Source organism: Micromys minutus, assembly GCF_963924665.1.
Source record: "Micromys minutus genome assembly, chromosome: 12".
Lineage (NCBI taxonomy): Eukaryota > Metazoa > Chordata > Mammalia > Rodentia > Muridae > Micromys > Micromys minutus.
This window is the reverse complement of record NC_137981.1, coordinates 44,244,892-44,272,542: the sequence shown is the minus strand read 5'-3', so window position 1 is coordinate 44,272,542 and position 27,651 is coordinate 44,244,892. Positions and strand designations below refer to the sequence as shown.

The window sequence follows — 27,651 nt, the reverse complement described above, 5'->3', positions numbered from 1 at the left end:
ACTGCCATTTCTGGAAAACATACATGAAGCCCCAGAAAGAAATTCCCTGACAGTGTTTCCCTTAACTTGACAGGACTTCAGCTTGGCTGGTATGGAGACCTCCTCTGAGAAGCAATGAGTTTCCACTAACCTGTGGTCTGGCTTGTTTTATTTGGAAAATACTCAACCCCAGTCCTTGCCATCCTACTTGACTTCTGACACTCCTGCAGGCCCATGTGGACTACAGGTAGAATGAGAAATGCAAAGAGTTGGCTTGGACTCGGAGCATCCTTGTACTTCTGGGCACTAATGGACCTGACAACCGCCATTCTCTCCAGCACTCCGATGCCAGAAGTGGAATTAGAAACACTCTTCTCTGGAGGACCAGAGTCACATCAGCGGAGCAAGAGGAGCTGGGTTTGGAATCAGTTCTTTGTCCTGGAAGAGTACACTGGCACTGACCCTTTGTATGTCGGCAAGGTAAGATGTGCCCAGTTGAAAGAGAAACTCTCAGGGTACTGATGTTGAGATTGGGTATTAAAATGAATTGAATATGAATGATCACCTAGCCCATGTCGAAGGTCTAACAAAAATGTTAACTAGTCAGACATTATTGACCACCAGCTAAAATACAGCATTGCTTTGTCTGACAGCAGTCAGAAAGAAGACTCTCTCCTTCTCTAAGTCTCCCTTCAGTGGGAAAAAAGCACAACCATGTTTTGCAGGAAAAACCTCAGTCCTAACAAAAGCTACTTAACCCTTAATAGAGGCAGCATCAGTGTGTGTGTGTGTGTGTGTGTGTGTGTGTGTTTGTGTGTGTGTAAGCACTTCTATAGATAGCTCTAGCTTGAGACCTAAGTTCAATGAAAATCAACAACAAAACAATAAAACATTATTCCTTCAAATTTCTCTAGTATGACTGCTTTGGTGTTAGTTAGAGACAATCAATAGATATATTTATAAACTTTATATTCAAAGCCTCTCAATTTGCCTATCATCATTTTGTTTTTAACCTTGGCTTTCTCTTCTGTTTGCCTTATTTGGTTGTTAGTCGGAGACCTTTTTATGAATGCAACACAGGCAGAAAGAATGAGAGACAAAAAATTAGTTAGAAAATAAATAATTCATTCTGATGATAATGTAAACACTTGTTTAGTCCCAAAGCTATAAGCATGTGTTTCTGATATAAACACGTGTGGTTCCATGCCCAGCCCTGCCAGGAGCTTCCAGGGAGCCCTGTGAACCCATGTCCTCAATAGTCTCAACAGCTACTTACCCCTCCCTTCTTTTCTTAAGGATGTTTTGTTAAATATTTAAGTGTGGAGGTGTAAAGTGGGGAGATGTGGTTGTGTGTGGGGATGTGTGGACATATGCATGCACACATACACACACACACACACACACACACACACACACTCACATCTGATCGAAATGACTGCTGAGGCCAGAGAGAGCACTGATTCCCCTGAAGCTGAAGTGACATCCAGTTGTCAACCATGAAATGAAAACTAAAGTCAATCTTCTGCAAGACTCGTGAACACTCTTACTGGCTTAGCCAACTCTCCAGCCCCTCCTGTTCCCTTCTTAATTCCTGACTAGACTAGAACTTCCAGGAGGGCAACATTGTTCTCATTTATCTTCAACACTAAAATTTTCACTAGATATAAAAGTTGGTTAAAAACACGGTTAGTGAATGGGCAAATAAATGACTACCTGAGGGTATGGTAAGGATTGGACAACTGACACATAAAATGCTTAGCATGGTACCTGTGATGATTACTCACTGCTACATTGGACTGCTCAGTGGTAGCAACGGTGGTACAGAGTGCATTCTGGGAACTCGGCAGCTCATAGGACATACCCAACACTCCTGCAAATTAAATTTTCTGGCCGCAAAATTCTCCTTCATCTTCTTTATCCTTTCTGCGTGATTAGTCACCAAAGGTATCAATATCTCCTTGCCAGGTTCTCTCTGATTCACGTCTTCCTCTCTGATTTTCTTCATTACCATGATTCTCTGTTCCACAAGATCAGATTAACTGAGCAGACACCACCTAATCTCACTAAGGAATGACTCTCATGAGCACATTTATATTTTTAAAGCACCTACTCCTGTATGCCAACCTTCAGAATCAACACATGTTCCTCTTCTTCAGACCCAAGTTAAGGGCCAAGATGTGTCTTTCCAGATTCCTCCCATTACTTACCACACAAGCCAGGTTGCTGTTCATGCTACTGTCCTGATAGGCATAGACTATGACTACCTCTCTACAGTGGCATTCAAATTCCCCAGCATCTACCCTACAAACTCTTTACATTGTGAACATTTCTTCAGCCTAACAGGATTTGAAGGCACCCAATTTCTTGATAGTTGCAAAATAGTCCTATAGAGTAGATACTTGTGGTTATTATAAAAATATATTTAAGAAAATTACATAATATTCTGTAATTATTTTATGTTCTCTTATAATTTAGGGTTGTCTTCTTTCTTTTAAAAGATAGAAGCAGGGCTGCTGATTCCCAGTCTTGTCTATAAAACCTCCCAAACCCAGTACAAAAATGGCCAAGATAATCATGTAGAATGAAAATGTCAGCTAATATTGTGATGGAATTCATTCTTCCCTTTCACACACATGAAGCAAACAATTACATGCTCTGCGGTGAATGCAACCTAAGGAACTGGGCTTGGGATAAGGGCTTCTGTTCACAAAGCAGGTCACACTAGTGGTAAGTAAAGCTCTGTAGCCATCAGTCTTGCTCCACAGCTATGGGTTTTCTTTCCTACTGTTCAGAAAAGAGCTGGCCAGTGACTCGAAATCTAGCCATGACGACATCCAGACAAGTGCAGTGGGATCAGGAGCCTGAAGACTTACTTCCTGGGATTGTTGCTGATGTTGGGAAATGTAGGCATTATGTAATTGTGCCTGGTGTGAGGACTATACTTGTATTACTTAAACGCAGATTTTGGTACCCCAATATCTTACTGTCACCTTTATTCTAAGAATCTCCCACCTCGATGTTATGTAAACATTGCTCCCCAATTCTTTCCTGATTGGTCAATAAACCTAGCTGAGTAGCCAATGACTAAACAGGAGGCAGAATAGAGACCCCTCCCACCCAGGGGAGGAGGAGGAGAGAGAGGAAGTGAGGATTCCCCACAAGGCACCTCAGTCTCTAGGACAGTGTGAAACATCAAAAGAAAACTCCTGGATCAGAGGAAGCCATTAAATGCAAGTATCTCAGGTTTTGGCTGGATGGTAGTCAAATTACTTTAGATGATTAAAATAGAGTAATAATGCTCAGTTCTTGTGCCCTTAAATAAATATAACAGTCCAGTGTCATTTATTTGGAGCTAGCTAGGTTAAGGGGAAAACAAGAAACACTTATTTAAAACGCCACTAGCAGGGAAATATGTAAATGTGTAACAAACTTTAAAAGAAAGCATGCTAAATCCATGGTACAGAACTACCAGATGCCTGGCCAGTCACCTACCCCAGTCACACACCGGGGTTTACCCCACACTGGTGTGTCACTCTACACACAAGAAACTTAGATATTCAGTCACTTGTGTCCCTCTCTACTTTCTTTTGAAGAGAATCCATATATTTTGCTTTATAACAGAGACAGTCAGCTTCTCACCTAAAGCTCTAGGAGATGTCTGCGTAGAGAGCCTGCCAGAGCATTTGCTTATTTCAGGAAGGAATATGGCAAAAGTGATCAGCATTAATTAGTATGGCCTTGTGAAATCCACACCAGGCTTCCCAAAGACATGGCACTGTCAAGTTAAAGCTAGATTCTATAGACACATGCAAGGAGGGTTACAGAGACCTCTTCCTGAGCATAGACCTGTAGGCACAAGTCACACAGAGGCTAAGCTTTACAAGGCCACTGTCTAACCACAATGATATGCACCGACTGCCTTTTCAGAATGTCACTGGGCACTTAGAAACTTCACTAGAAAGAGGTGTGAGGCCCACCTGTTCCCAAAATCCTAAATCAGCAAAAGTATTATTGTTCTTATATTTAGAATCTAATTTACAACACTCCCTCCTCTTCTGACCAAGATCTTAAAGGCTACACTTGTGAGATAGAAGGGATAATCATTTATCTGTCTAGAAAATTTCTAGAGAAAATATGTCTCCAAGAATGTTCATATATGTCCTAGCTAGAGTTCACTTAGTGTCAGCTGAAATATAAATAAAGGTAAAATGTTTTAACAGAACTACCAATTTTTCAAGAGCCTTAGCTAACTTTTCACATCCCCCTTTCCAATTTTTACAATCAAATGTGTATTCTGTGGTTCACAAACCCAAACATCTCTGTTGACTTTGAGTTTCTTAAAGTGTCCCTCACCTGCATAGGCACAGGCCCCTGCTCTACTCTGAGATGGAACTGGGACTCTGAATTCTGATTTGTGTTTTTCTAACTGGACCATACCAAAGGAAGAGCAAGAGACTAGAGGGAGATGAGACTTGTTTCCTTTATACCATTGGGTGGTCTAGTTTAGAGCTTTTCTAAGGCTCTCATCCTCATCAGGCCACTTCAAGAAAACCAACGCATCCTAAAACAACGGTATATCTCAGAGAAGGCAGGTAGTTCTTGGACTTACTTAGAGGGAAGGGCTTATGCATGTTCCTGAAGCTTTACCCAGGCAATACTCTCTTCTTGGAGACTCAGGCTCAGCCTTATGTGGTCCCTTTCACATTTAAGTCCTAGAAGCACCAACCTCTGCCCCTAACTTGTTGCCCCTGTCAGATGATCCTTGGCTATTTCCCAAGGTCATGATAAATGTGATACCCTAGTGCCCTCTCCTCCTTCAGGGCTGTTGAGATGACTAACCATTGGGGACTTGTTTCCTTCAGGATCCTAGAGACAGACAACTATATTCCTAAAAAAATGAAATCTGGTTAAGCCTCTTTTATAGCTGATATGTTTTCTGTTCATGAAAGAGCCATCCTATTTCACTGTAGGAGCCCTTTTCCCCCATCCCCTTGTACTCTAATCTGCTTTCTCTTGCTAGGATAGAACACTTGACCAAAAGAAACCAGAGTATGGAAGGTTTGTTTCATATTACACTTATAAGCAACAATTTTTCCCTGTCAGAAGTCAAGCAGAAACTCGAGACATGACATTAACAATGGAGGTTCAACTGTTTTTTGTAGATAACACAAGCCCACCACTACCAAGGGATAACACCACTAGCAGTGGACTGGGCCATCCTAAGAGAACTGGAAATCTAGAAAATGCCCCCAGAGAAATGCCAACAGGGCATCTGAGGAGGCAATTCTTCTGCTGAGGTTCCCTCTTCTCAATGTGTCAAGGCAACAACAAAACTAACAAGGACAACTTGAAAACCTGTAGACATACTCAGAAGCAACCTAAAAGATACTAACCCTTAAAAATAAAGTAACACGAGGTTTCTCCAAAAGCTTTAGCATGAGCCTGTACCATCTACTACATGATACCAAGATGATTATATAGTCTTCACCCTCTGAGAATTTATTGTCTGCTAAGATTCCTTGGTATCTTCTCATATGGGCAGGGGGTGGGGTAAGAAAAGGAATGTAAGTTTCAGCACTGATTCCATTTGACCACAGCCAGCCTTATCAACCTCAGGAAGCAGAGTTGATAATCAACACTGCTAGCTTTGATTTCTGTTGTTTATTAGGGATACCCCAAAGGCAGGGCACTCACACTTGGCCTCTGATGGTATTAATTGTTCCTTAGTGTGTTAAGCTCTGCATCCATTATAACTTGCCATACATACCTTAACCTGTTTTATTGCAAGCCAAATGCCATAGGCCATAAAGTTCTACATGTATGTACCCATTTAAACAGATTTCTTTCTCTCATAACTTAAGAAATTTCTAGGTGGTTTTTTCCTTCCAGTTTCATTCCTCAAAACAGGAGCATATTTCCAGAGGGAATGCATTTTCATTTCTTGTGCCCAGTTCCAAACTAATTCTTTTACTTCTACACAATAAGTGCTGAGCTTTTTCACCCTTACTTTTTAAACTACATAAATAGATTTTAGTGATAATAGTGTATATGGAGTATAAAAAAATGTGAGAATGCCATATTCTATATAGAATACTTTTAAGCAAAAAGAAATCCAAAGCTATTTGGAGGGTGAGCATATTCTCTTATTTCTCCATTGTAGCTAAGAAACAACTTGGATCCTTGGTTTGCCTGGAATAAGATTAAGATTAGCTCCAAACTAATGCCAGCATTTGAAGCCATCACTGTCTAAGACTGTGAACACTTTCAGGTGTCCCTTAAACACCAAAGTTCACAAGATTAAATCAATAGACAGTGTCTCTCTACACGTGAACCCTAAGTGTAGCAGGCCAGGACCCTTCCAATGCTACAGGGACTCTGGCTATTAATCTGTGCATAACAACAATGTCTTTAGCTTAGTTTTACTCCTGGAGGCTTAAGAAGTCAGATAAGAGATTAGTTTGTTACGATCCTTTCTCTCTGCAGGTACACCACCCATCATCAGCATAATTGGTCCCATTTATAGCTTTCCTATTATGGAAAAACAAAATAGTCCTCTGTACTTCATATACATTCATCTCTAATGATCCATGAAACCCTTGGAAACAAGCATTAATGCTATTCTTCACTTATAAGAAAACTAAGGGTGTAGACAGTATACTTACTCTTGTCAAGGACACTAAGTTGCTAAGTGACACAGAACATATTTAGGTGAGACATGTTGGGCTTGTAGCATTAAGCATAACACTCGTTTGTCTATTGACCACATCTTTGGAATTTTGGTGTTTAAATATGGAAGTGGTGAAAAGGGACAGCAACAAAGTTAGAAGTACTAACTAAACTTAATGTTTGTGCTGGTTCTTTTGAAAGAGACCTAAAGAAAAACACAAAACCCCAACATTCTTGTTGCCCGTTTGTATTATGTGCAACTATCAAGTCAGGTAAGTTTCTAGGCTGAGGTAAAATTGTGCTCCCAAAATTTTTTTTGAAGAAATTATTACAAGAGATTACGAGAAGATGGGCCTGGAGAGATTACCTAATGGTTAAGAATGCCAGCTGCTCTTCCAGGGGAACCTGGTGTGATTTCTGGCACATGCGTGATAGCACACAGCCATCTGTAACTCCAGCAACCAGAAGATTCGATACTTTCTTCTAGTTTCTTCTGACATCAGGCACAAAAGTGCTGCAGGACATACACGCAGGCAAAACACCCATACACATAAAAATAAAATAATTTTTTAAAAACGTCTTAGAAAAATGTAGTTGAATGAGCAGAGAAGCATGTCCCCAATTCAACCGTCCATACACGGACCTTAGGGAATCCACTGAATTCCAGAATGAGTCCTACCTAGTCACATGCACACAATCAGTACTTAGAGCTCACCTCACACATAGAACATTAGTGAACACAGTCTTACATAGGAAACGAGGAAGTCAGTGGTCTCACGAATAAGGTCACTCTTGTTTGTTTTGTTTTTCAAGAGAAAGTTTCTCTGTGACTTCCTTGCTTCCCTAAAACTTATTCTGAAGACCAGGTTGGCCTCAAACTCAAAGACCTGCCTGCCTTCAGCCCCTAAATGCTGGGATTAAAGGCATACACAACCACTTATTTTTAATTCTCAAATATTTAAGCTTCCCTGTTGTCTTTCCTCTTTCTTGGATAAAAGGACAACCTTTCTCAATAAACATGTTTCTGTTTCTATAGATATCTTCTAGGTTTCTCAAGGACAATCATTTTAAAGTATTAAGATCATAATTTCATATTAGTATTAATATCATAAGAATATGACACAGAAAAACTTCCCATGTTTCCCTTTGCTCATCATCTCAAAGACAGACTTCCTAACCCTGAAGGGGAAAGAACATTCCTATGTACAGGGAAGTCTTACATCTGTTCCAAAGTGAAAATCAACTCATTCCCAACACCTGTGCACATTAATAATGACATTAAACTGCTTTTGTCCCCAGCTTCATTCAGACATGGACAGGGGAGATGGATCCATCAAATACATCCTTTCAGGAGAAGGAGCAGGCATCGTGTTTACCATCGATGACACCACTGGAGATATCCATGCCATTCAGAGGCTCGACCGAGAGGAAAGAGCCCAATATACTCTAAGGGCTCAAGCCCTAGACAGGAGAACAGGCCGGCCAATGGAGCCAGAATCAGAGTTCATTATCAAAATTCAAGATATCAATGACAATGAGCCCAAGTTCCTGGATGGACCTTATGTTGCCACTGTACCAGAAATGTCACCAGTAGGTAGGTGGTGATGAGCTCATATTTTACCAATAGTAGAAGCACTGTAGGAGATTCTACCATGTACACATAGAGAAGAAAAGGTGTAGAAATGATAAAAGTGAAGCTAAAATGACTACCAACTTTTTCTGCAGTTTGGGAGCTATAAAAATATCAGAAACACCACATTAAGTAATAATCTTCCAGTGCCTTCCACTTCTGAGTTATTAAGAATCAAATATATGATAGCTGGCTGATAAATTATATTAAATTAGATTATGTTGTTAAAGTAAATATTGGCATTACCGACAAACAAAGAAGGCTACATAGGTACTGTTACATTTATAGGCTACTAAAATTTTAAACAAATGACTATCATCTCAATTGAATAACAAAATAGGAGTTATGGAAGCTTGATCAAGAAAGGGAACTCTCCCAGAGAAGCAAGCAACATCTCTAAAATGTTTTAAGGTTGACCATTCAAGATTATACCAACTCTTCTTAACTGGGTTTCAACGGGTTTCTCCTACTTCTCTCCCTTAGGTACCTCTGTTATCCAAGTGACAGCCACAGATGCTGATGACCCAACCTATGGCAACAGTGCCCGGGTAGTGTACAGCATTCTCCAGGGCCAGCCATATTTTTCTGTGGACTCCAAAACAGGTATATAGTACAAGAGTCAAGTCAAAGGTATTTGCTTATTCAGTGTTTTCTATTTAGAACAAATCCAACTCCTCTTGTCAAGGACCCTCCAGGGAGTGTATTGCACAAAGAAGATAATCATAATCGTTAGGATTAGGAGAACACACTGTAATTGCCAAGGAGTGAGACAGTGGGACAAAACCCTGTCAACAGAGAACATCTCTTTACTACCTTCCAAAACTCCCAAAGCTGTATTTATTTACCAAGGTTCTAGGTCTTCTATAACTTGAAAAAGACCAAAAAGATTGAAACATTCTCTGGGGCTTACTCTACAGCTAGAGTCACAGGCTCTGAAACCAGAAGGAACTTTCTGGGAAATCATGCAGCCCAGAATTATGATTCATTTAGAAGTCAAGTGCTAGCCAGGCTTCTATGGTTATCAATATACCCCTAATGTTATCTCTGCTGAGACAATGTCTGCTAAGCAGAACCCAAGACTGGGCAAGCGGGTACCAGTGAGAGTGGCAATAGCACATGAATACAACCCTAAAAAGACAGAACCTGGTGGGGGTCACTCTAATAAGAGAAGATAGCAAAGAGAAACAAACTGATTTTCAAACAATCCACCATGGCAGAAAAGGAAACACCAGAGGAACCTGGGAGCTTTGCTTGTTTCAAGAAACTTTGAATACAGGAATCAGGTTATAATCCACCAAGGAAATGCACTTTAGTTTCTCTGTTGGACATAATGATTACTGTATCCTTGCTATCCTACACTTTTACCAGAATTTCTCCTTCTTCAAGACCTTTGGTAAACATTACCATTTAACCTCGCAAGTAAAATATTTAAGAAGTATGATCACCCCAACTGTACACAGGGAAAAGAGATCTAGAAGAAGGGCCTTGAGCAAAAGAGAAAACCACATAGATAAAGTCACTATTGAACAGTCAGTCATTTCTTTATTCTAGAGATAAAATTAATAAATCTATATTATAACTAACATGACTTGCCCCCTAGAAGTCAGGAAGGTAGCCATGCACTCAGAAAATGCTACTGTAAAAGTAGAAAGAAAGAGAATATAAATTAGTGGAATGAAGGAGAAAAGGTTGTAGTTAGGGATATATCTATAAAACAGAGACTTCAGCAATTCTACTAATGGGGAATGGAGAGGAGGAGGAATGAAGAGATGCCCAAGGAGAAGAAAAATACAGGCAAGATCAGGGTCATGTGTGTTTTATATCCTCAAAAGTACTTTACATTATTCTGACAGTTCCCATGAGGAACATCTAAAGTGTTGAAGTCAAAAATACATGAAAATATTGTCATTGCTTTGGCCAAGAGGCATTTACAAGAAGAAAAGGCTGCAAATCCCATTTTAGAATCTCAGTGACTGCGGTACATGATCATGGGAAAAAAACCTCAGCCAAGGTCTTTTTCCAACACACTTGCCTTTCCATTCAAAAGGTCAGTTTAACCACAGGTTATGTCATAAACTTGTAACAATGAACCTGTTATTTTCACTTCAAGTGTATGAAAGATAGTGTTTCTATGCTGAAGGCGACAAAGGAGAAAAGAATCTTTACACATTCCTGGCAGGATCAGAATCCTACATTTCTGTGCATCTAGGTTATACCCCTCTTCTTTTTTATTATTTTTAGTTAATTTATTTATTTACTTTATGCCCCAGATGTAGTTTCCCTCCTCTTCTCCCAGTCCTTCCCCACACCTCCCCTATCCCACCTCTCCCTCCCCTCTAGCTACTCTCTTTCTCTTTAGAAAAATGGAGGCCATATCAAACCCCCCCCCGGCATATTAAGTTGAAATAGAACCAGGCCCATCATCTCCTTTGAGACTAGATGAGGCAGCCCAGTAGGCAGAGAGGGTCCCAAAGGCAAGCATCAGAGTCAGAGACAGCTCCTGTTCCCAGTGTTAGAAGTCCTACTTGAAGTCCAAGCTACACACCTGTAACATATGTTCAGAGGGCCTAGGTCCATCCCATGCAGGTTTTCTGGTTGGCAGTTCTGTCTTTGCAAGCCCCTATGGGCCCAGGATAGTTAATTCTGTAGGTTTTCTTGTGCTGTTCTTAAGCTCTCTGGCTCCTACAATCCTTCCTCCCCATCTCCCACAAGACTCCTCAAGCTCCACCTAAGGTTTGTTTGTGGTAGACCCCTCTTCTTAAATGATACCCTGTCACCACATCTATGCTCTGCTTCTGCTCTGAACTACTTGGAAAAGTTCATCTCTAATGCATGGTTAAACACACACACACAAACTCACACACACACATACACACACACACACACACACACACACACACACACACACAGAACACAACATACCCTGAGCCTCTAGTGTCCTTCCCTACTCAAGGTACTCGGTCAGGCACAGAAAAGGAAGGAAACAGAGCAGTGACTGTAAACACAGGCCATCTCTACTTCCAGGCAGAGGAGGGGTGGGGATACATACTAGGAGCCAGTATCTGAAGAGCATTTAACACAAGATGTCTAAGACTGAAGGCAAAAAGGGATGAAGGAGAATTACCTAAAATCACAGACCTGGAGACACAAGAAGGTTTGTTTTCTGGACTCAAAGCCCAGGTTTTCTTTGGTAAAGATAGAGCAGTCTGTGATCACCACAGACTGCAATTCCTAGAGTCTAAGAAATCCACTGCTGCCACCTCCTGTTCTGCCTCAGTAACCTTGCCAAGGACTCCGGCCACTGGGCCCTTCCTTCTCACTGTCTATTTCTTAGCCCTTTGTTTTATATGGTGCCTTTCTGAAGCTGGGACTTTTAACCTGAAGTTTAATTAAAAGCAGGTGCTGTGCATTTCAATGTTAGGTATTTACAGAACACGAAGAAGACATCTACAAACAAATCCTCAAAAATACTAGCTCTGTGGTTTTACTTTTTAAAACAATTTCTGTCCTGCAGGTGTAATCAGAACAGCACTCATGAACATGGACAGAGAAGCCAAGGAATACTATGAAGTAATTATTCAAGCCAAGGATATGGGAGGGCAACTTGGAGGATTGGCTGGGACTACCACAGTCAACATCACCCTCTCGGATGTCAATGATAACCCACCCCGGTTTCCACAGAGTAAGTACCAACCAGAGCATACCTCAGAGGGACCCAACCTTTACTGAGGTTCAGGAGTAAGGTCAGCTTGTGTTAAAAATCATTATGTATACATTTCTTTGTTACAACCCTTCCTTCTGGCATTCAACTTCCTATGGCATTTAGAGGGTTGTTTGTTGGTGCTTACCTGACAGTCACACTCACACACCAGCACTAAATTAAATACTGAGATTAAAATTTATCAGGTAGGATTAAGTTTTTATGGGCCACAAATCATTACCGTAAGATTTGTTTATAAGCACTAAGTCACCTAAGTCACCATTAAGAGCTCATCCTCAGGGTGATTTCTCTATGGGAATTAGTTTTCCATTTTTTGAAACAGCCAGGGCTATTTAACAAAGAAAGATGCAAGTATATGCCCAGTAGTACTTGATCTGTAAGGACACTAGGCATGAGAAACAAGATAATAGAACTGCCGCTCAATGACTAAAATCTAGCCAGGAGCATGCATTCTATTCGTAAAGGAAAAGCAATACAGAATATTTGTTGTACTACTGAGAAGTTCACAAATGGTGCAAATTAAAAGTCTTACGCTGACTAATCCTACAATTTAGGAAAACTAAAGTATCACAGAATAGTTTGTTTAAATGCACACGTGTTGACTTGTTGTATAAATGGGAATGAATAAAGCTTCACAGGGTAATGAGACTTAAACAGAAGATTGAAGAATAGAAAAGATTTACACTGGCAGTGAAGAAAACGTGCCAAGGTGAAGCCACATTCATTAAAGCACTATCAATTTGAGACACCACCTAGGCATGCAATGTACAGCCCTGTGCTGAGCCAATAAAACCTTTGCTGTATTAGAGGTTATCTGAGTAGAAAATTAAATGTTTCCAGTCTCCACCTGTGCCCTGGAGTTAACCCTGTGGCACGACTCTCAGCACCCAAATCCTGCCCAGAGAGCTGGTCTCCCAGCAGTGTTGACACTCCTAAGTTCACAAGTAAGACCAAAACTTTTGCTCCAATAACTGGCCAAAGAAGGACCCACCAGAAAATCATAGGAAATATGAACCATAGAGCAACTAGGGACAGGATACTTCTGGTCTCCCTCTGCATCCCAGAGTAAACCCAGTGGCACAGTACTCCATACCCAAATCCTTCCCAGAGAAAGCTGGTCTCCCAGGAGTGCTAACACATCTTAGATCACAGGCTCACAGGCTCACAGGAGGGGTAGGCTCCAGTCAGAGACAGTAAGACCAACTACCACCAGAGATAACTAAATGTCGAGAGGCAAACTCAAGAAACTAAGCAAGAGAACCCAAGGATACTTGACATCATCCACTGCAGCAAGTCCTGAAGATCCCAATACACTGAAAAAGCAAGATTCAGATTTAAAATCACATCTCATGATGATGATAGAGGACTTTAAGAAAGACATAACTAATGCCCGTAAAGAAATACAGGAGAACACAGTAAAACAGATAGAAGCCCATAAAGAGGAAACACAAGCATCCCGTAACTAACTACAGAAAAACACAACCAAACAGGAGAAGAAATTGAAGAAAAAACTATCCAAGATCTAAAAATTGAAAATAGAAACAATAAAGAAATCAGAAAGGGAGAGAACCGAGAAGATAGAAAACCTATAAAACAGATCAGGAGGCATAGGTGCAAAGCATCACCACAGAATACAAGAGACAGAAGAGAGAATCTCAGGTGGAGAGGATACCATAGAAAACACTGACACAACAGCCAAAGAAAATGTAAAATGCAAAAAGCTTCTAATCCAAAAAGAAAAAAAAAAATCAGCACATCTAGACGCAATGAGAAGGCCAAACATAAAGATAATAGGTATAGAAGAAAGCAAAGATTTCTGACTTAAAGGGCCAGTAAATATTTTTACCAAAATTATGGAAGAAACCTACCCTAACCTGAAGAAAGAAATACCCATGAACATACAAAAAAAAAAAAAAAAAAAAAAAAAAAAACCCACACAACTCCAAAAAGACTGGACCAGAAAAGAAATTTCTCCCATCACATAGTAGTAAAACTACCAAATGCACAAAACAGGAAAAGAATATTAAAGCAATAAGGGAAAAAGGTCAAGTATCATATAAATGCAGACCTATCAGAATTACACCAGACTTCTCACCAGAATCTCTAAAAGCCAGAATATTCTGGGAAGATGTCATACAGATCCTAAGAGAACACAAATGCCAGCACAGGCTACGATACCAGCAAAACTCAATTAACATAGATGGACAAAAAAACATATTCTATGAGAAAACCAAATTTACACAATATCTGTCTACAAATACAGCCTTAGAAAAAATAAGAGATTGAAAACTCTAACCCAAGAAGGGAAACTACACCCTAGAAAAAGCAAGAAAGTAATCTACTTTCAACAAACCCAAATGAAGATAGTCACACAAACATAATTCCACCTCTAACAACAAAATTAAGAAGAGGCAACAATCACTATTTCTTAATAACTTTTTTGAGGTTATTTTTATCATTTTTATTAGATATTCTCTGTATTTACATTGCAAATGTTATCCCATTTCCCCCTCTTCCACCCTCCTTCTCCCTCCCTTTTTGTCCATGAAGACACTGCCACTTCCACCCACCCACTCCCACCTCAGCACCTTGGCATTCCCCTACACTGGGAAAAGGAGACTTCACTGGACCAAACAAAGGCTCTCCTTCCACTGATGCCAAAATATTTCATCCTCTCTACATATGCTGCAACTGGAGCCATGGGTCTCTCCTTGTGCACTCATTGGTTAGCGTTTTTAGTCCTGGGAGTTCTGGGCAGGGGGCGGGTGTTGTTGGTTGGTTGATATCCTTGTTCTTCTCATTCTTTCAGCTTCTTCAGTCCATTCTCTAGCTCCTCCTTTGGAGTCCATGTAGTCAGCCCGATGGTTAGCTGTAAGCATCCTCTTATGTATCAGTATGGCTCTGACAGAACCTCTGAGGAGGAATCCATATCAGGCTTGTGTCAGTAAGCACTTCTTGGCATCAGCAATAGTGACTGGGTTGGGTGGCGGTATATGGTTTAGATCCCAAGGTGAGGCAGTCTCTGGATAATCTGTTCTTCGGTCCCTGCTCCACCATTTGTCCCTGAATTTCCAACCATGAGTATTTTGTTCTCCCCTCTAAGAAGGACTGAAGCATCCACATTTTGGTCTTCCTTCATTAGAGCTTCATAAGTTCTGTGGATTCTTTCGTAAGTATTCCGAGCTTTGGGGCTAGTATCCACTTATAGAACCCAGCTATACCTGGGCATATACCCAAAAGAAGCTCCAACATCTAACAAGGAGATATGCTCCACCATATTCATAGCAGCCTTATTTATAATAGCCAGAAGCTAGAAAGAACCCAGATGTTCTTCAACAGAGGAATAGATACAGAAAATGTGGTACATTTACACAATGGAGTACTACTCAGCTATTAAATACAATAACTTCATGAAATTCCTAGGGAAATGGATGGAACTTGAAGCTATCATCCTGAGTGAGGTAACCCAGTCACAAAATAACACTCGTCCATGTGTACTCACTGATAAGCGGATACTAGCCCAAAAGGCTCCGGATACCAAAGAAACAATCACAGAAATTATGAGCCTCAATGAGGAGGAAGGCCAGAAGGTGGATGCCTCAGTCTTTCTTAGAAGAGAGAACAAAACACTTATTGGAGAAAATAATGGGACAAATAGAAGAGCAGAAATTAGAGAAAAGGTGCTGAGTTGTTAGAGGATGGTTGGGAGAAGGAGTACCTTCATGGAGGCAATGAGAGGGGAAGGGGGGAGGATATTGGAGGAAAGGGGATACCAACAGAAATGTAAATACAGAGAATGTTCTATAAAAAAGAAAAAGAAAAGAAAATATCATTCTGAATGAAGTAACCCAGTCACAAAAGTGGTATGCAATCACTGATAAGTGGATATTTGTCATCCCATATGCAGACACCAAACCCCAGACTCTATTGCAGGTGCCATAAGTGCTTGCTGACAGGAGCCTGATATGGCTGTCAAAGAATGACAAATACAGAGGCAGATGCTTACAGCCAACCATTGGATTGATCGTGAAGTCCCCAATGGAGGAGTTAGATAGAGAAAGGGCTGAAGAAGCTGAAGGGTTTTGCAACCCATAGAAAGAACAACAATACCAACCAACCAGACGACCCCTCCCAGAGCTCCTAGGGACTAAACCACCAACCAAAAAGTACACATGGAGGAACCCATAGCTCTAGCTCAAATATAACAATGAATGGCCTTGCTGGACGTCAGTGGGAGGAGAGGCCCTTGGTCCTGGGAAAGCTCAAAGCCCTAGTGTAGGGAAATACCAAAGCAGGTAGGTGGGAGTAGTTGGGTGGAAGTGGGTGGGTAAGACATAGAACATCCTCATAGAAACAAGGGGAAGAAGAATGGGATAGGGGCTTTCTGGAGGGGAAACCAGGAAAGTAGATAAAATTTAATATGTAAATAAATAAAATACTCAGTAAAAAAAAATTAATTGCAAGAAGCACACACACACACACACACACACACACACACACACACACAGAGAGAGAGAGAGAGAGAGAGAGAGAGAGAGAGAGAGAGAGAGAGAGAGAGTTCTAAACTATAAACAAAATGAAACCAGGCTACTACCTTAATAGCTTTCACTTTGAACCAGCCAGACCAAAAGATTGTTATTTAATTTACGCTCATAAAGAGAACTCAAATAGTCATGTGAAACTGGTATATATGAAATCGCTGCAGCCATTAATAAAAGAAAAAAAAAAGACAGCAGATAATGGGCAAGCATTTTACAAATGATACACAAGAGTAAGTTGCTAGGTTGACTAGTCCACCAGTCAGGATGCAGTGGATCAAGGAAAAGTCTGGAACTACTATGTGAAGAGACTGGTCCAGCTGACTGATCCTGTGTGTGAGTTCCATTACTGTGTACCCCACAGCAACACTGTGAGTTCTTGGACACTTTGAACTATTGGACTTTCAAAATTTGAAACAAAACAAGTATCCTTAATGAAAGTGGGCAAGGGAGCAGAAGAGTCAAGACCTTACAAAGCTCATAAATACTGGGATCCGGACACAGATGAGTAGATCTTAGGTCCCTCCTCCCTACACAACAGCATCCCTAGAGCATTACACATCAGTGAGGGCTGGGGCTTCTGTCTCACCCAGAAATCAAAATGGCCACCCACCTTGAGCAGTCTCTGTTTCAAATTTAGGAATAATTAAGAACTTAGAATGAAATGGATTATGGAATCTATTTCATAGAAGACAAAATGGAATGATTTGAAATAGTTTAAATTCATGTTTCTAAACATTCTCACAGTCACACTGTTTCCACTAAGATAGAGTGCCACTGCAATTTTCAAAAAATTGCTTAAAACCACCACTAAACTTATGAAAAAACCATGTATTTGTGAATGCTAAATTGTAATAATTCCATTATTCTTTAACCTTATTATGGATTAAGCGCTTCTGCTCTAATTTTCTTTTGATCCCTTGTTGTAGAAACTCACTGAGTTTCTTTTCCACAAATATTGCCGTACCCACCTATGGAATGTTGACAAAATGGCATGCCTACTCCTTTATGGTGAACAAGATTAATCATCTTCAGCTGAACCAAATACAAAAGAATATCATTATCTCAAAATATTCATTTCTAGTACGGTGCATCCCATGTAGAAATCATAACTGTATTTAAACACATAGCATTGTTTTCCTTCTGAGAAAAAGACTATAGGCAGATATATGTTTTTTTTTTCTTAAATTTTCTGAAAAAAAAACTGTAACCCATTGACAAATTTGCATGGCACAGTGGAGATTTTCTGGCTAATACTTATAAAAGGCAAATGTTACTTTTTCTCCTGTGAAAGGTGGGGTACAGTAAGCTGTCAGCTTCCCATAATCTTTGTGAAACATAAGTTCCTGTACTTCAGGCTTCCATATAGTTTACAATGCATAATAAATAGAACAGCAGCTATAGACATGGCTCAGTGGTTAGGAGTCTATACTGCTCTTGCAGAAGACCCAGGTTCTGTTCCCAACACACACATCAAGCAGCTTTCAACTCACCTACAACTCCAGTCGTCTACACTGCAGGAATCTGCATGTAAATGATGCACAAAAACTCATGCAGCTACACACATAAACCCACAAGAACTAATTAATTGATTAACTGAAAATGAGAAACCACAACTATACTGAAATATGTATGGCTTTGATATTTAGTAAGCCAGCCTGTGACTGATAAAATAGGAATGCCGAAGACATGAGCCCTTGCAAAGTAAGCTAGCAAATATACAACTTCACAAAGGTGAAATAAATTTAACATTTTTTTAAAATTATGGGTCAGAGCATCAACTCGAAAAAGAAGGCATTCATGATGCCTTGTGTCTTCTATGTGTGGGATCTGGTTTTGGTATTCAATTTTAGAACTAGGACAAAAAGCCCAGGCCAAACCATGCAGAGGGTCGCAGCTACAAAAACATGTTGGTGGACCACACACGGAGCTCTTTCTTTCAGAAGTGCTTCTCCTCTATGCATTACTGGTCTCCAGCCACTCGGGCTGCTGGCCAGACATAGACTTCAGCACACAGGCCAGGACATGAAGGGAAATTAGAGCATTTGAAATTTGGCAGAATTAATATGTTATCTGTGATCACATGCTTCCCAGGGAAAACATGACATTTGGAAGAATATTCCCATTCATGTAGAATGGTAAAGATGAGGAAGCAGGGTGCCTCTCACTACTCTGAAGAGAAAAAAAAGGTTACAATGAAAATTTCATCTATTTTTACCTGTCTTAGTCTTAGGCTCAGAGTAAAGCTATTTTGACACTCTGGACTAAAATGTTCAACTATAAAACTTAAGCTTTAACTTATTATCCACAACCAATGTTTTGTACAACGTGTCTGATAAAATCTGATAACAGACATTTTTTTGTGGCAGATCATCAAGAATTCACATACCTGCTTTTCTTCACAGAACATTATCAGATGAGTGTGCTAGAATCTGCTCCTGTTAGCTCTACTGTGGGGAGAGTGTTTGCCAAGGACCTGGACGAAGGAGTCAATGCAGAGATGAAGTATACCATTGTGGATGGAGATGGAGCAGATGCTTTTGATATTAACACAGACCCGAACTTCCAAGTCGGCATCATAACTGTGAAGAAGGTAATCCAGTTTCGTTTTCCAAGTCATTTTCAAAGGCACCCTGTTTATGAAATTATGGAGAAGGGTGGTTGTATATTAGGCTATATTTTATTTCAAGTCCTCTGATAAAAATCTCTTTCCTAGACAAATGGGATGTTTCAGCAGGTAAAAGTACTTTCCACAAAATTCTGACACCCTAGAATCAACATTGCTTGGAGAAAATCATCTCCCAAAAGCTTTCCTCCTGACCCCCGAATTACAACATGGCCTAGACACACCTGAATTCAGACACATTACACCTACATGTGCACACACTCACAGACGCATGCATACACGCACAAACATGCCTAAAATTAATTTTTTCTAATTAGGTTTTAAAACACATCTAAATGCTTGATCTTACATGCAAAAATGCTGGCTGTGGCATTATTTCATAAAAAGAATTATTGAAATGTATTAAGTATGAGCCAGTTCAATTTAGCCACTTAAAAACTGTAATAGTTTGATGATCTAATGCTGTTAATGACTTAATCGATATTTAAATCCCACATCTTCATATCAGTTTACCACAAATAGCAAAGAAAACTATAATATTATTGTGAATAAATAAAAAAATTACACATAGCACTTTTTAATTGATTCTTGAAGACATAATGCAAATGAAATGTGCAAAACTATCATCAAACATAAAACTTTGTTCCATCATAAGGTACCATGCTCCCTTCAACACATATGGAAAAATTCAGTAAATGAAAGACAATTTTTTTCTATTTTAATTTTATAGTGTGTGCAACATATGTATGTGTGTGTACCTATGTTTATGCATATGTACATTTATGCAGATGTATGTGCAGGAAAGGGGTTGACACACATGCCTTGGGAATCACCCTCTTTGCCTCTGGAGCCCTGACATTATACATATGCCCTAGTACCTGGCTTTGACAGAGGTGTTTGGGATCCAACTTGAGTCCTCGTGCTTGTGTGATGAGTACTTTAGTGACTAAGCCAACTTCTAACCCTGATTAACTTTTCAGAAAGACAGAATGTATAACCTAAGAAGTAGGATCAGTAGATAAAGGATGAGGACCAGAGTTCCCCAGATCCCACTTGAAAGGTGACCAATTGTGATAGCCTATCTTTAATCCCAGCATAAGATTTAAGAATAAAAGTAAAAACAAAAAAACATACAGTATTGTTGGGGATCCTGGTTCAATGAGAGACAGATGTTATTCAATAAAAATAAAAGAGAAAAAGCGAAGACACATGTTGTCAACTTTGGGCCTACACACACAGGCATAAACATGTAAACACACGTGCGTACATACTATGCTTGCAAATAAGTTGAATCTAATAACTTACAAATGAATATTTAATTCAAAACATTAATTTATAATTGATTGGCTGTAACCTCACCCTGCTGTCTGCAGGGAAACTTGCTCAAGCAGCTGCTCAGACCTGGCGCCCATGCTAAGACTCCTCAGTTCAGCCCACTACCTGTCCCAGATCCTGTGCCAGCTGCCATGTACTTCTCAAGAGCCTTGCTCTTCCCAAGGGACACTGGTGACTCTATCCTGCCACCTCTCCAGCGACTTTTCCCAACAGACACACTCATGTCATTTCCTAGTCCTTCCCTGCTACGGTCCACTCAGAGACCTTATCGAAGCTACCACACAGCTGCTCTGGTAGCAAGCTCCCTTCCCCTCACATGCCATTCTTCTTCCTGGAACATCACCCAAACAGCAGCTTGTGTGTCTGATAAGCGGACCCCAGCAATCCTGGGTAGTCACTAAACGGAAATCACCCTTTCTCTTTTCATTCACAAATCAATAATAACACCAGAAACCTCCTACCTGATCCAAAGGATCACGACTATAAAATATGCAGCACAGCAAAGAAACAAATTTATGTCAAATACCTCCTACCAGAAATCCTCAGGGCCAGCAAACAATGACCTTGAAACGGTACAAAATGCTAAGGTTGATTTATAAATTTTCAAACACATTTATATAATTAAAACATCACAATTCATTATATTTGAAACTTAATAATAGAGCTGGAGAGTTGGCTCAGTGGTTAAGAGCACTAACTGTTTTTTTAGAGTTCAATTCCCAACAACTACATGGTGATCACAACCATCTGTAATGGGATCCGTTGCCCTCTTCTGGTGTGTCTGAAGACAGCTACAGTGTACTCATATACATTAAGTAAATAAATATTTTTTTAAAAAGTTAATATAATAACTTTATAGGTGATAAAATAATACCAATTTATTACATGGAAAAGAATTAAAAGCATCTTCAACTAAACATAGCACCACTAACCATCTGTCACTACCATCTCCAACCAGCAGAAAAGGAACGATGACACAGCGCTCTTCTCAAAGCGGTTTATTCAGGAACCTTACAGCATGCCTCTGAAAATCTTTCTCTCTCCTTTCTTTTTCTCTTTCTGTTTCTCTTTCTCTTTTCCTTTTCCCCCAAGCACAGTCCCTTTTATCCTCTCTCAACTCCACATCCTCAGTCCATGTTGCCGTGGCTGCAGTTCATAGGTCCGCGTCATCTGGCCTGATCTCACGTCATGGGTGCGCCTGCGCAGCTCGCCTCGCACGGTGGGAGTGGTTAATCTCGGGGGGGGGGGGGGGGGGGCAGGAGGAAGTCAGGTGCTAGTCACAAGACTAGGCCAGAGTCCCAAGCACCATCTTAGGACTGCCGCCATATCTTCTCTCCACAATCATCAGTAGACAATGCCCAACATTTTGAATAAATATTGTTTCTTGAATATCAAAGTAGTTCATTAAACAATTAAGCAATTATGAAATGGAGCTTTTCTAAAGGCTGATCGGTGGATTTCATTTGAAAAAAATGTTCTAAACAATAAAACAGTAGTGACTTATATTAATTTTTATTATATAAATTAGATATCATTACAAGCATTCATTTATAAAACATATTTATAATACTACAAATTTGAGTAAACTAAACTTTTCTTTTCTTACCCCCCTTATATGAAAAACTTGTCATTATGAGCGAGAACCTTGTCTTCCAATGTCACTATCCTAATGGTGTACACGTTCAATCACAAAACATACATCAATTTTTTTTCCTAGACTGTTTTTATTCCTTTTCTGAACATATGAGCTGCCAGAAAATATAATTAAGAGCAAGGCCAATGCGTTGGGTAGATGGACTAGTCACAAATAATAAATATTTTTAAAGGCTACTGACTGCTCAGTCCAAATGTCTGGAACAACTCCCAGACCCATCATCTTCCTTTGTCATTAATAATGTCATATAAAATTGAAACAAAAGCTTAGATTTTGACGTATTTCTTAGGTCTATTATTTGTCTAAAAAGCACATACTTTTCAAAAAGAGAAATTAAGTTGATTTGAAAGAATCAGGTCTTCAGACAGCCACAGTGATTGCTATACAGGACTGTGTCGTTTTAGCTTTTAAATAATCGGTGATTGATTTTCAGTCTCTTAAATGCTTGAGATATGTAATTTTCAGTGCTCTTTGTTCTGTAGTAGCATGATTGTATGCTATTTTCTAGTCTTCAGCTTGGCTTCCATCTGCCAGTGGACAATAAGTAATTGTAGGCAGTCTATTCTCCTCTTAGGCAGGTCACAAAACACAAAAATTCTATACTTTTCTAATTCTAAGAGGTCATGATTTATGATTCTCATCATTACTTTATATACCACTTAGAAATTTCCAACTTTACATGATCCAGTGCCTTGTTTGTAATTATTTGAAGAGCTGTCTTACAGGCACAGTTGGACATGTTTGCCTCACCTGTATCAGATTCACTCCCGGCTGTTGTTTCAGAAACCTTCTGCAGGTAGAACCTTTCAGAAGCCATTTTAGAAAGCAATAAATTCCAGTACATATAGTAGCAATATGAAGTCTACACTAACGCTGTTGACTAGATGTTACTTGCAGGGACACTAGCAACTGGAGCTCAACACCTGCTAGATACACAGCCAATTTTTGTTAGGTATTTTATTTACGTTTTAAATATTATCCCCTTTCCAGGTTCCCCTCCGCAAACCCCTTATCCCACCCCTCCTCCCCCTGCTTCCATGAGGGTGCTCACCTACCTACCCACACACTCCTACCTCACCGCCCTGGCATTCCCCTACACTGGGGCATTGAGCCTTCACAGGACCAAGGACTTCTCCTCCCACTGATACCAGATAAGGCCATCCTCTGCTACATATGCAGCCGGAACCATGGGTCCCTCCATAGTACATAGCAATTGTAATGTAGCATCAGTTAGAAAGCAGCTCTACTACCAAAGTATAAAATACAAAAGAACCCACTTGCCACACATTTCCAAAACACTTAACACCAAAGCCTTATATGCCATCTCATAAAAATTAATACAGAAAAATTTTGTGATATTATTAAATAACATAAAATTTTAAAAAATACATGTTGGGTATTTGGCCTTGCTATATATACTGGGAAATAAAAATGTAACTGAGTCCTTGCTTATGACATGGAATCTGAAGAAACACACACACACACACACACACACACAGAGAGAGAGAGAGAGAGAGAGAGAGAGAGAGAGAGAGAGAGAAAGAGAGAAGTTTTGTAATAAAAACTTACCTTTGCTCCATGGGAACTGTAAACAGAACATGGATCCTCTAAGAGAGAAGCAATCACTCTTAACCACTGAAGCATCTCTCTATTCCTCCAATTTTATATTTTATACTATGGAATCATAATAGACAAAACAGATTTCTTATGCATGAGTCCTGGTCAATGGATCAGCATCTTAGCTGTAGATCAGACCAGCACTGTGAACCCCTGCCACCCTTAGTTCTGTCTTCTAAACTTTCTGAATCTTTGAAGTTTTATTTTGACCAGATTTTTAAAATGAAGTTTAAAGAGGACCATCTATAAATAAACAAAGATTGATGTGGCACAGTGTACCAAGAATCTCAGTGAGGCACCAACAGTTTTCTTTAGAAAGGATCACTGTTGCTTTGAGAGTCAAGAAGAAAACAAGTCTATTACTTTTTTTAACCCAGCATACAAAGCGACGAGTTTCACTATAATTTTTGTACATTCCACATCACCATTCACTCATACCCATTTCCCTCCATCATGCCCCATTCCTCCTCTACTCTCTCTAATTCCTCCCCCAAAATGGTTCCTCTCAAAAAGAACTTAAAAGGAAAACAAAACCATAAGCCTAATCATGCAGACATCCTAGGACAGAACACAAACTTCATCTTAACTGCCCAACATTTTTCCAAAAGAGAAAGCCAAAACACAAGGTCACCAGACATCATGTCTGCTTGGGAAAGAAGGGTTCTGGAGAAACAAAAGCCCTTCTTACAATTTGGGCAGGACAAGGAGGTTTCCCAAACTCTCTCTACAGACCAGCAAGGTAAAGTTAAAGGAGTTAAAACTGAGCCTTCCAGACACCACTCTTCCCTTGGGCCTATGGCCAAACTGATGTTATCGCCCAGAATTTCAGAACAAGACAAAAGATAAACCTGTTTTTTCTTTTTTGTCCTTTTCACATTTTTGGTAATTTGGGGGATCTCTACTAATCCATGTTGAATGCCCTTTTAACTCAGCCCATGTGTGCTGCAGGCTGACCTTTTCTTTTTTTTCTCGTTGCCTTTCAGCCCCTGAGTTTTGAAAGCAAGAAAAGCTACACCCTGAAGGTGGAAGGGTCCAATCCTCACCTAGAGATGCGTTTTCTGAACCTTGGCCCATTTCAGGACACAACGACTGTGCACGTCAGCGTGGAGGATGTGGACGAGCCCCCTGTGTTTGAGCCTGGCTTTTATTTTGTGGAGGTGCCAGAGGATGTGACAATTGGAACAACGATACAGATCATTTCTGCCAAGGACCCAGATGTGACCAACAACTCAATCAGGTTTTCTCATAGATTTCTCTTACTCCATATAGCCTGGCATCCCCTCACCTCCTATGTGTTGCCCTAGCATTCTCTCCTTTGCTTCTTCCTCTTTAAATCCCACCTCTGGAAGCTCTTCTCTGAGTTTTCTTGTTATTCATGTTGTTCAAATAACATGACAACATCATGTAACTGGAAAATTAGATGTCATCCTATCTTAACTTCATTTTCATTTAGTTCAGATATGCACATGCATACGCCATTATATCTCATCAGAGATCCATTGCCACTGGGAACTGCATCAGTCTTTGCTCATTTAGGGGTCCATCCTGGGCATTGAATGCTCAAATCCTAGGATCTCTTGTCTTCACACACGAAATAGGCTTTTAAACTCAACATGTGCCTAGATACTGTGAAATGTCCTGAGGATGTGACGCATACAACCCAAGAGCAGACCCACCAGTACAAAACAACCAGCATCACACATACACTCAGTGTCAAACTTTTCAAAGTCACCCCTCTTATCAAACTTTATTAGTCTTTTAAGTGAGCAACAAAACAATGAGTTTTGTAGTATTTTATGTGTTTATACTTTATTCCTATTCATCCTCTTCCCCACTGCCCTTTACCCCATTATTCTGGTCCACTTCTTCCCTCACAAATAGTCTTCCTTCTTGCTTTCATACCAGAGTGATGCCACTACCCCACTCCCCTCCCTTAAGATATATTCTTTTTTTTGTGGTCCCCTTTGTATTTTCATGTTATACTCCCACTCACATGCATGAGCAAGCATGCACATACACACAGAGAAACACACATACAACACACATACATGCATACAAACATACACATATTCCCAAACATATACACACACCACACACAGACCTTCACCCCCACAAACCTATACATTACACACACACACATGTGCAAACACTCACACATGCACACACGCACACACATACACACATACATACACACTCACATGTATATTAAAAATCTAGATTCCACATTGAGTAAGCATGAGTCGGTTTGTCCAGTTTATTTTGCATACCATGAACTCTTACTTCATCTATGTCCCTAAAAATGCTATGATTTCATTTTTCTTTTGTTATGGATGAATAAGCTCTCCTGTGTATATTAGCCACAAATTCTTTATCCACTCATGGGTGAGTAGATGTCCAGGTTGGTCCCACGGCTTAGCTATCATGAACAGAGCAGCAACAAACATGGTTGTGCAAGCATCACTTGCACATTGACTTGGAGTCCTTTGTGTAAACACACAGAGGAGATACAGCTAAGTCCCATGGTAGTTCTCTTTTATGGTAGAGGAACTTTCACACAGTAGCTGCAGCAGGTTACACTCCCACCAGCAATGCCTAAGGGTCTCCTTTCTCTGCATTCTCGGCAGCATTTTTTGTTTGTTTTCTAGAAATGTAATGCAATCTCAAAGTAGTGATAATTTGCTTTCCCTGGTGGCTCAGAGCATTGGACACATTTTCAAGTACTCATTGCCTGCTTTTATTTCTTCTTCTGAGAACTGCCAGTTCATTTTATTAGCCCATTTCTCAACTTAGATGATTTGTAGGGAGCGCTGGTGTTTAATTTTTGTAGCTCTCTGTGTATTCTAGACATTGATCTCCTAGCTGATAAATGGCTGGAACAGGCTTCTTCCCTTGCATAGGAGCCTATTTGCCATGAAGATTGCTTCTTTTGCTTTTTAGAAGCCACTTGACTTCATGTAATCCTATTTGCCAGTTCTCAGCTCTGCCCTATGTAGTTGGATTTCTTCCCATATCTGTATCTTGAAATACATTGCCTGAATTTTTCACTGGCAGTTTTAAGATTTTAGGCTCTGTTAGGACCTGTTAAGGTCTGTGATTCACTTGGAGTTTATTTTTGTAAAGGGTGAAAGATGAGGCTCTAGTTTCACTATTCGGTGTCCTGAAATTTACTATTCTCAGCATCATTTACTGAAGAGCTTGTTTCTTTTCTAGTATATGATTTTTGACAAGTTAACAAAAAAAATCAGGTGGCTACAGCTGTCTGAGCTTACTCCTGGGTTCTATTTTCTACTGTGTTGGTAACATGTCTGTTTTTGTGCCAGGACCATGATTATTTTGTTACTACAGCTCTTAGTGTAATTAGACATCAGGAATTATGATACCTCCAACAGTGCTTTGTATTGCTTCGGATGATTACGAGTCTTCTTTGCTCTTATTAGTATATACTATGCATACTTGTGTCACAATGGGCTGCATCACATTTTCACAGATGGATACGATACACTGAATAACTTACACTTTCTATTACTCTCTTTTGTCCCCCTCCCATTCTCATGATCCCCCTCCTCTTCCCAATTAGTACCCCTTTTGCTTTCATGTTCTTGGGGATTTTTTTTTTTTCTTTTGGTTGGTTGGTTGGTTGGCTGGCTGGCTGGCTGGCTGGCTGGCTGGCTGGCTGGCTGGCTGGCTGGCTGGCTAGTTGGTTGGCTGGTTGGTTGGCTGGTTGTTTACTTGCTTGATGTTAGAGGTTTTTTTCTGGGTTAGGATTACCCAAGTAAGTTTTATGAAGTTGCCTACAGGATAATGGGTGTAGGGTTATTTACAGTAGCATGGGTATCTTTCTACTGGCTACACCCCTGAAGAAAATGCTCTCCCTCCTCCTGCAGT

The 27,651-nt window shown here is 40.1% G+C and overlaps 1 protein-coding gene across 1 annotated transcript in view; it reads left to right on the top strand.

Moving 5' to 3' along the window:
• Nucleotides 1–213: 213 nt before the first annotated feature.
• Nucleotides 214–27,651, top strand: part of CDH20 (cadherin 20) — a gene marked incomplete at both ends in the record, with an annotated part of 58,744 nt that continues 31,306 nt past the window's right edge. The window contains 6 exons of the mRNA XM_080926934.1: nucleotides 214–459; nucleotides 7,945–8,239; nucleotides 8,759–8,878; nucleotides 11,790–11,957; nucleotides 18,940–19,127; nucleotides 24,750–25,003. Coding sequence (XP_080783060.1) covers nucleotides 214–459; nucleotides 7,945–8,239; nucleotides 8,759–8,878; nucleotides 11,790–11,957; nucleotides 18,940–19,127; nucleotides 24,750–25,003 — 1,271 coding nt within the window. The remainder of the gene's footprint in view (nucleotides 460–7,944; nucleotides 8,240–8,758; nucleotides 8,879–11,789; nucleotides 11,958–18,939; nucleotides 19,128–24,749; nucleotides 25,004–27,651) is intronic.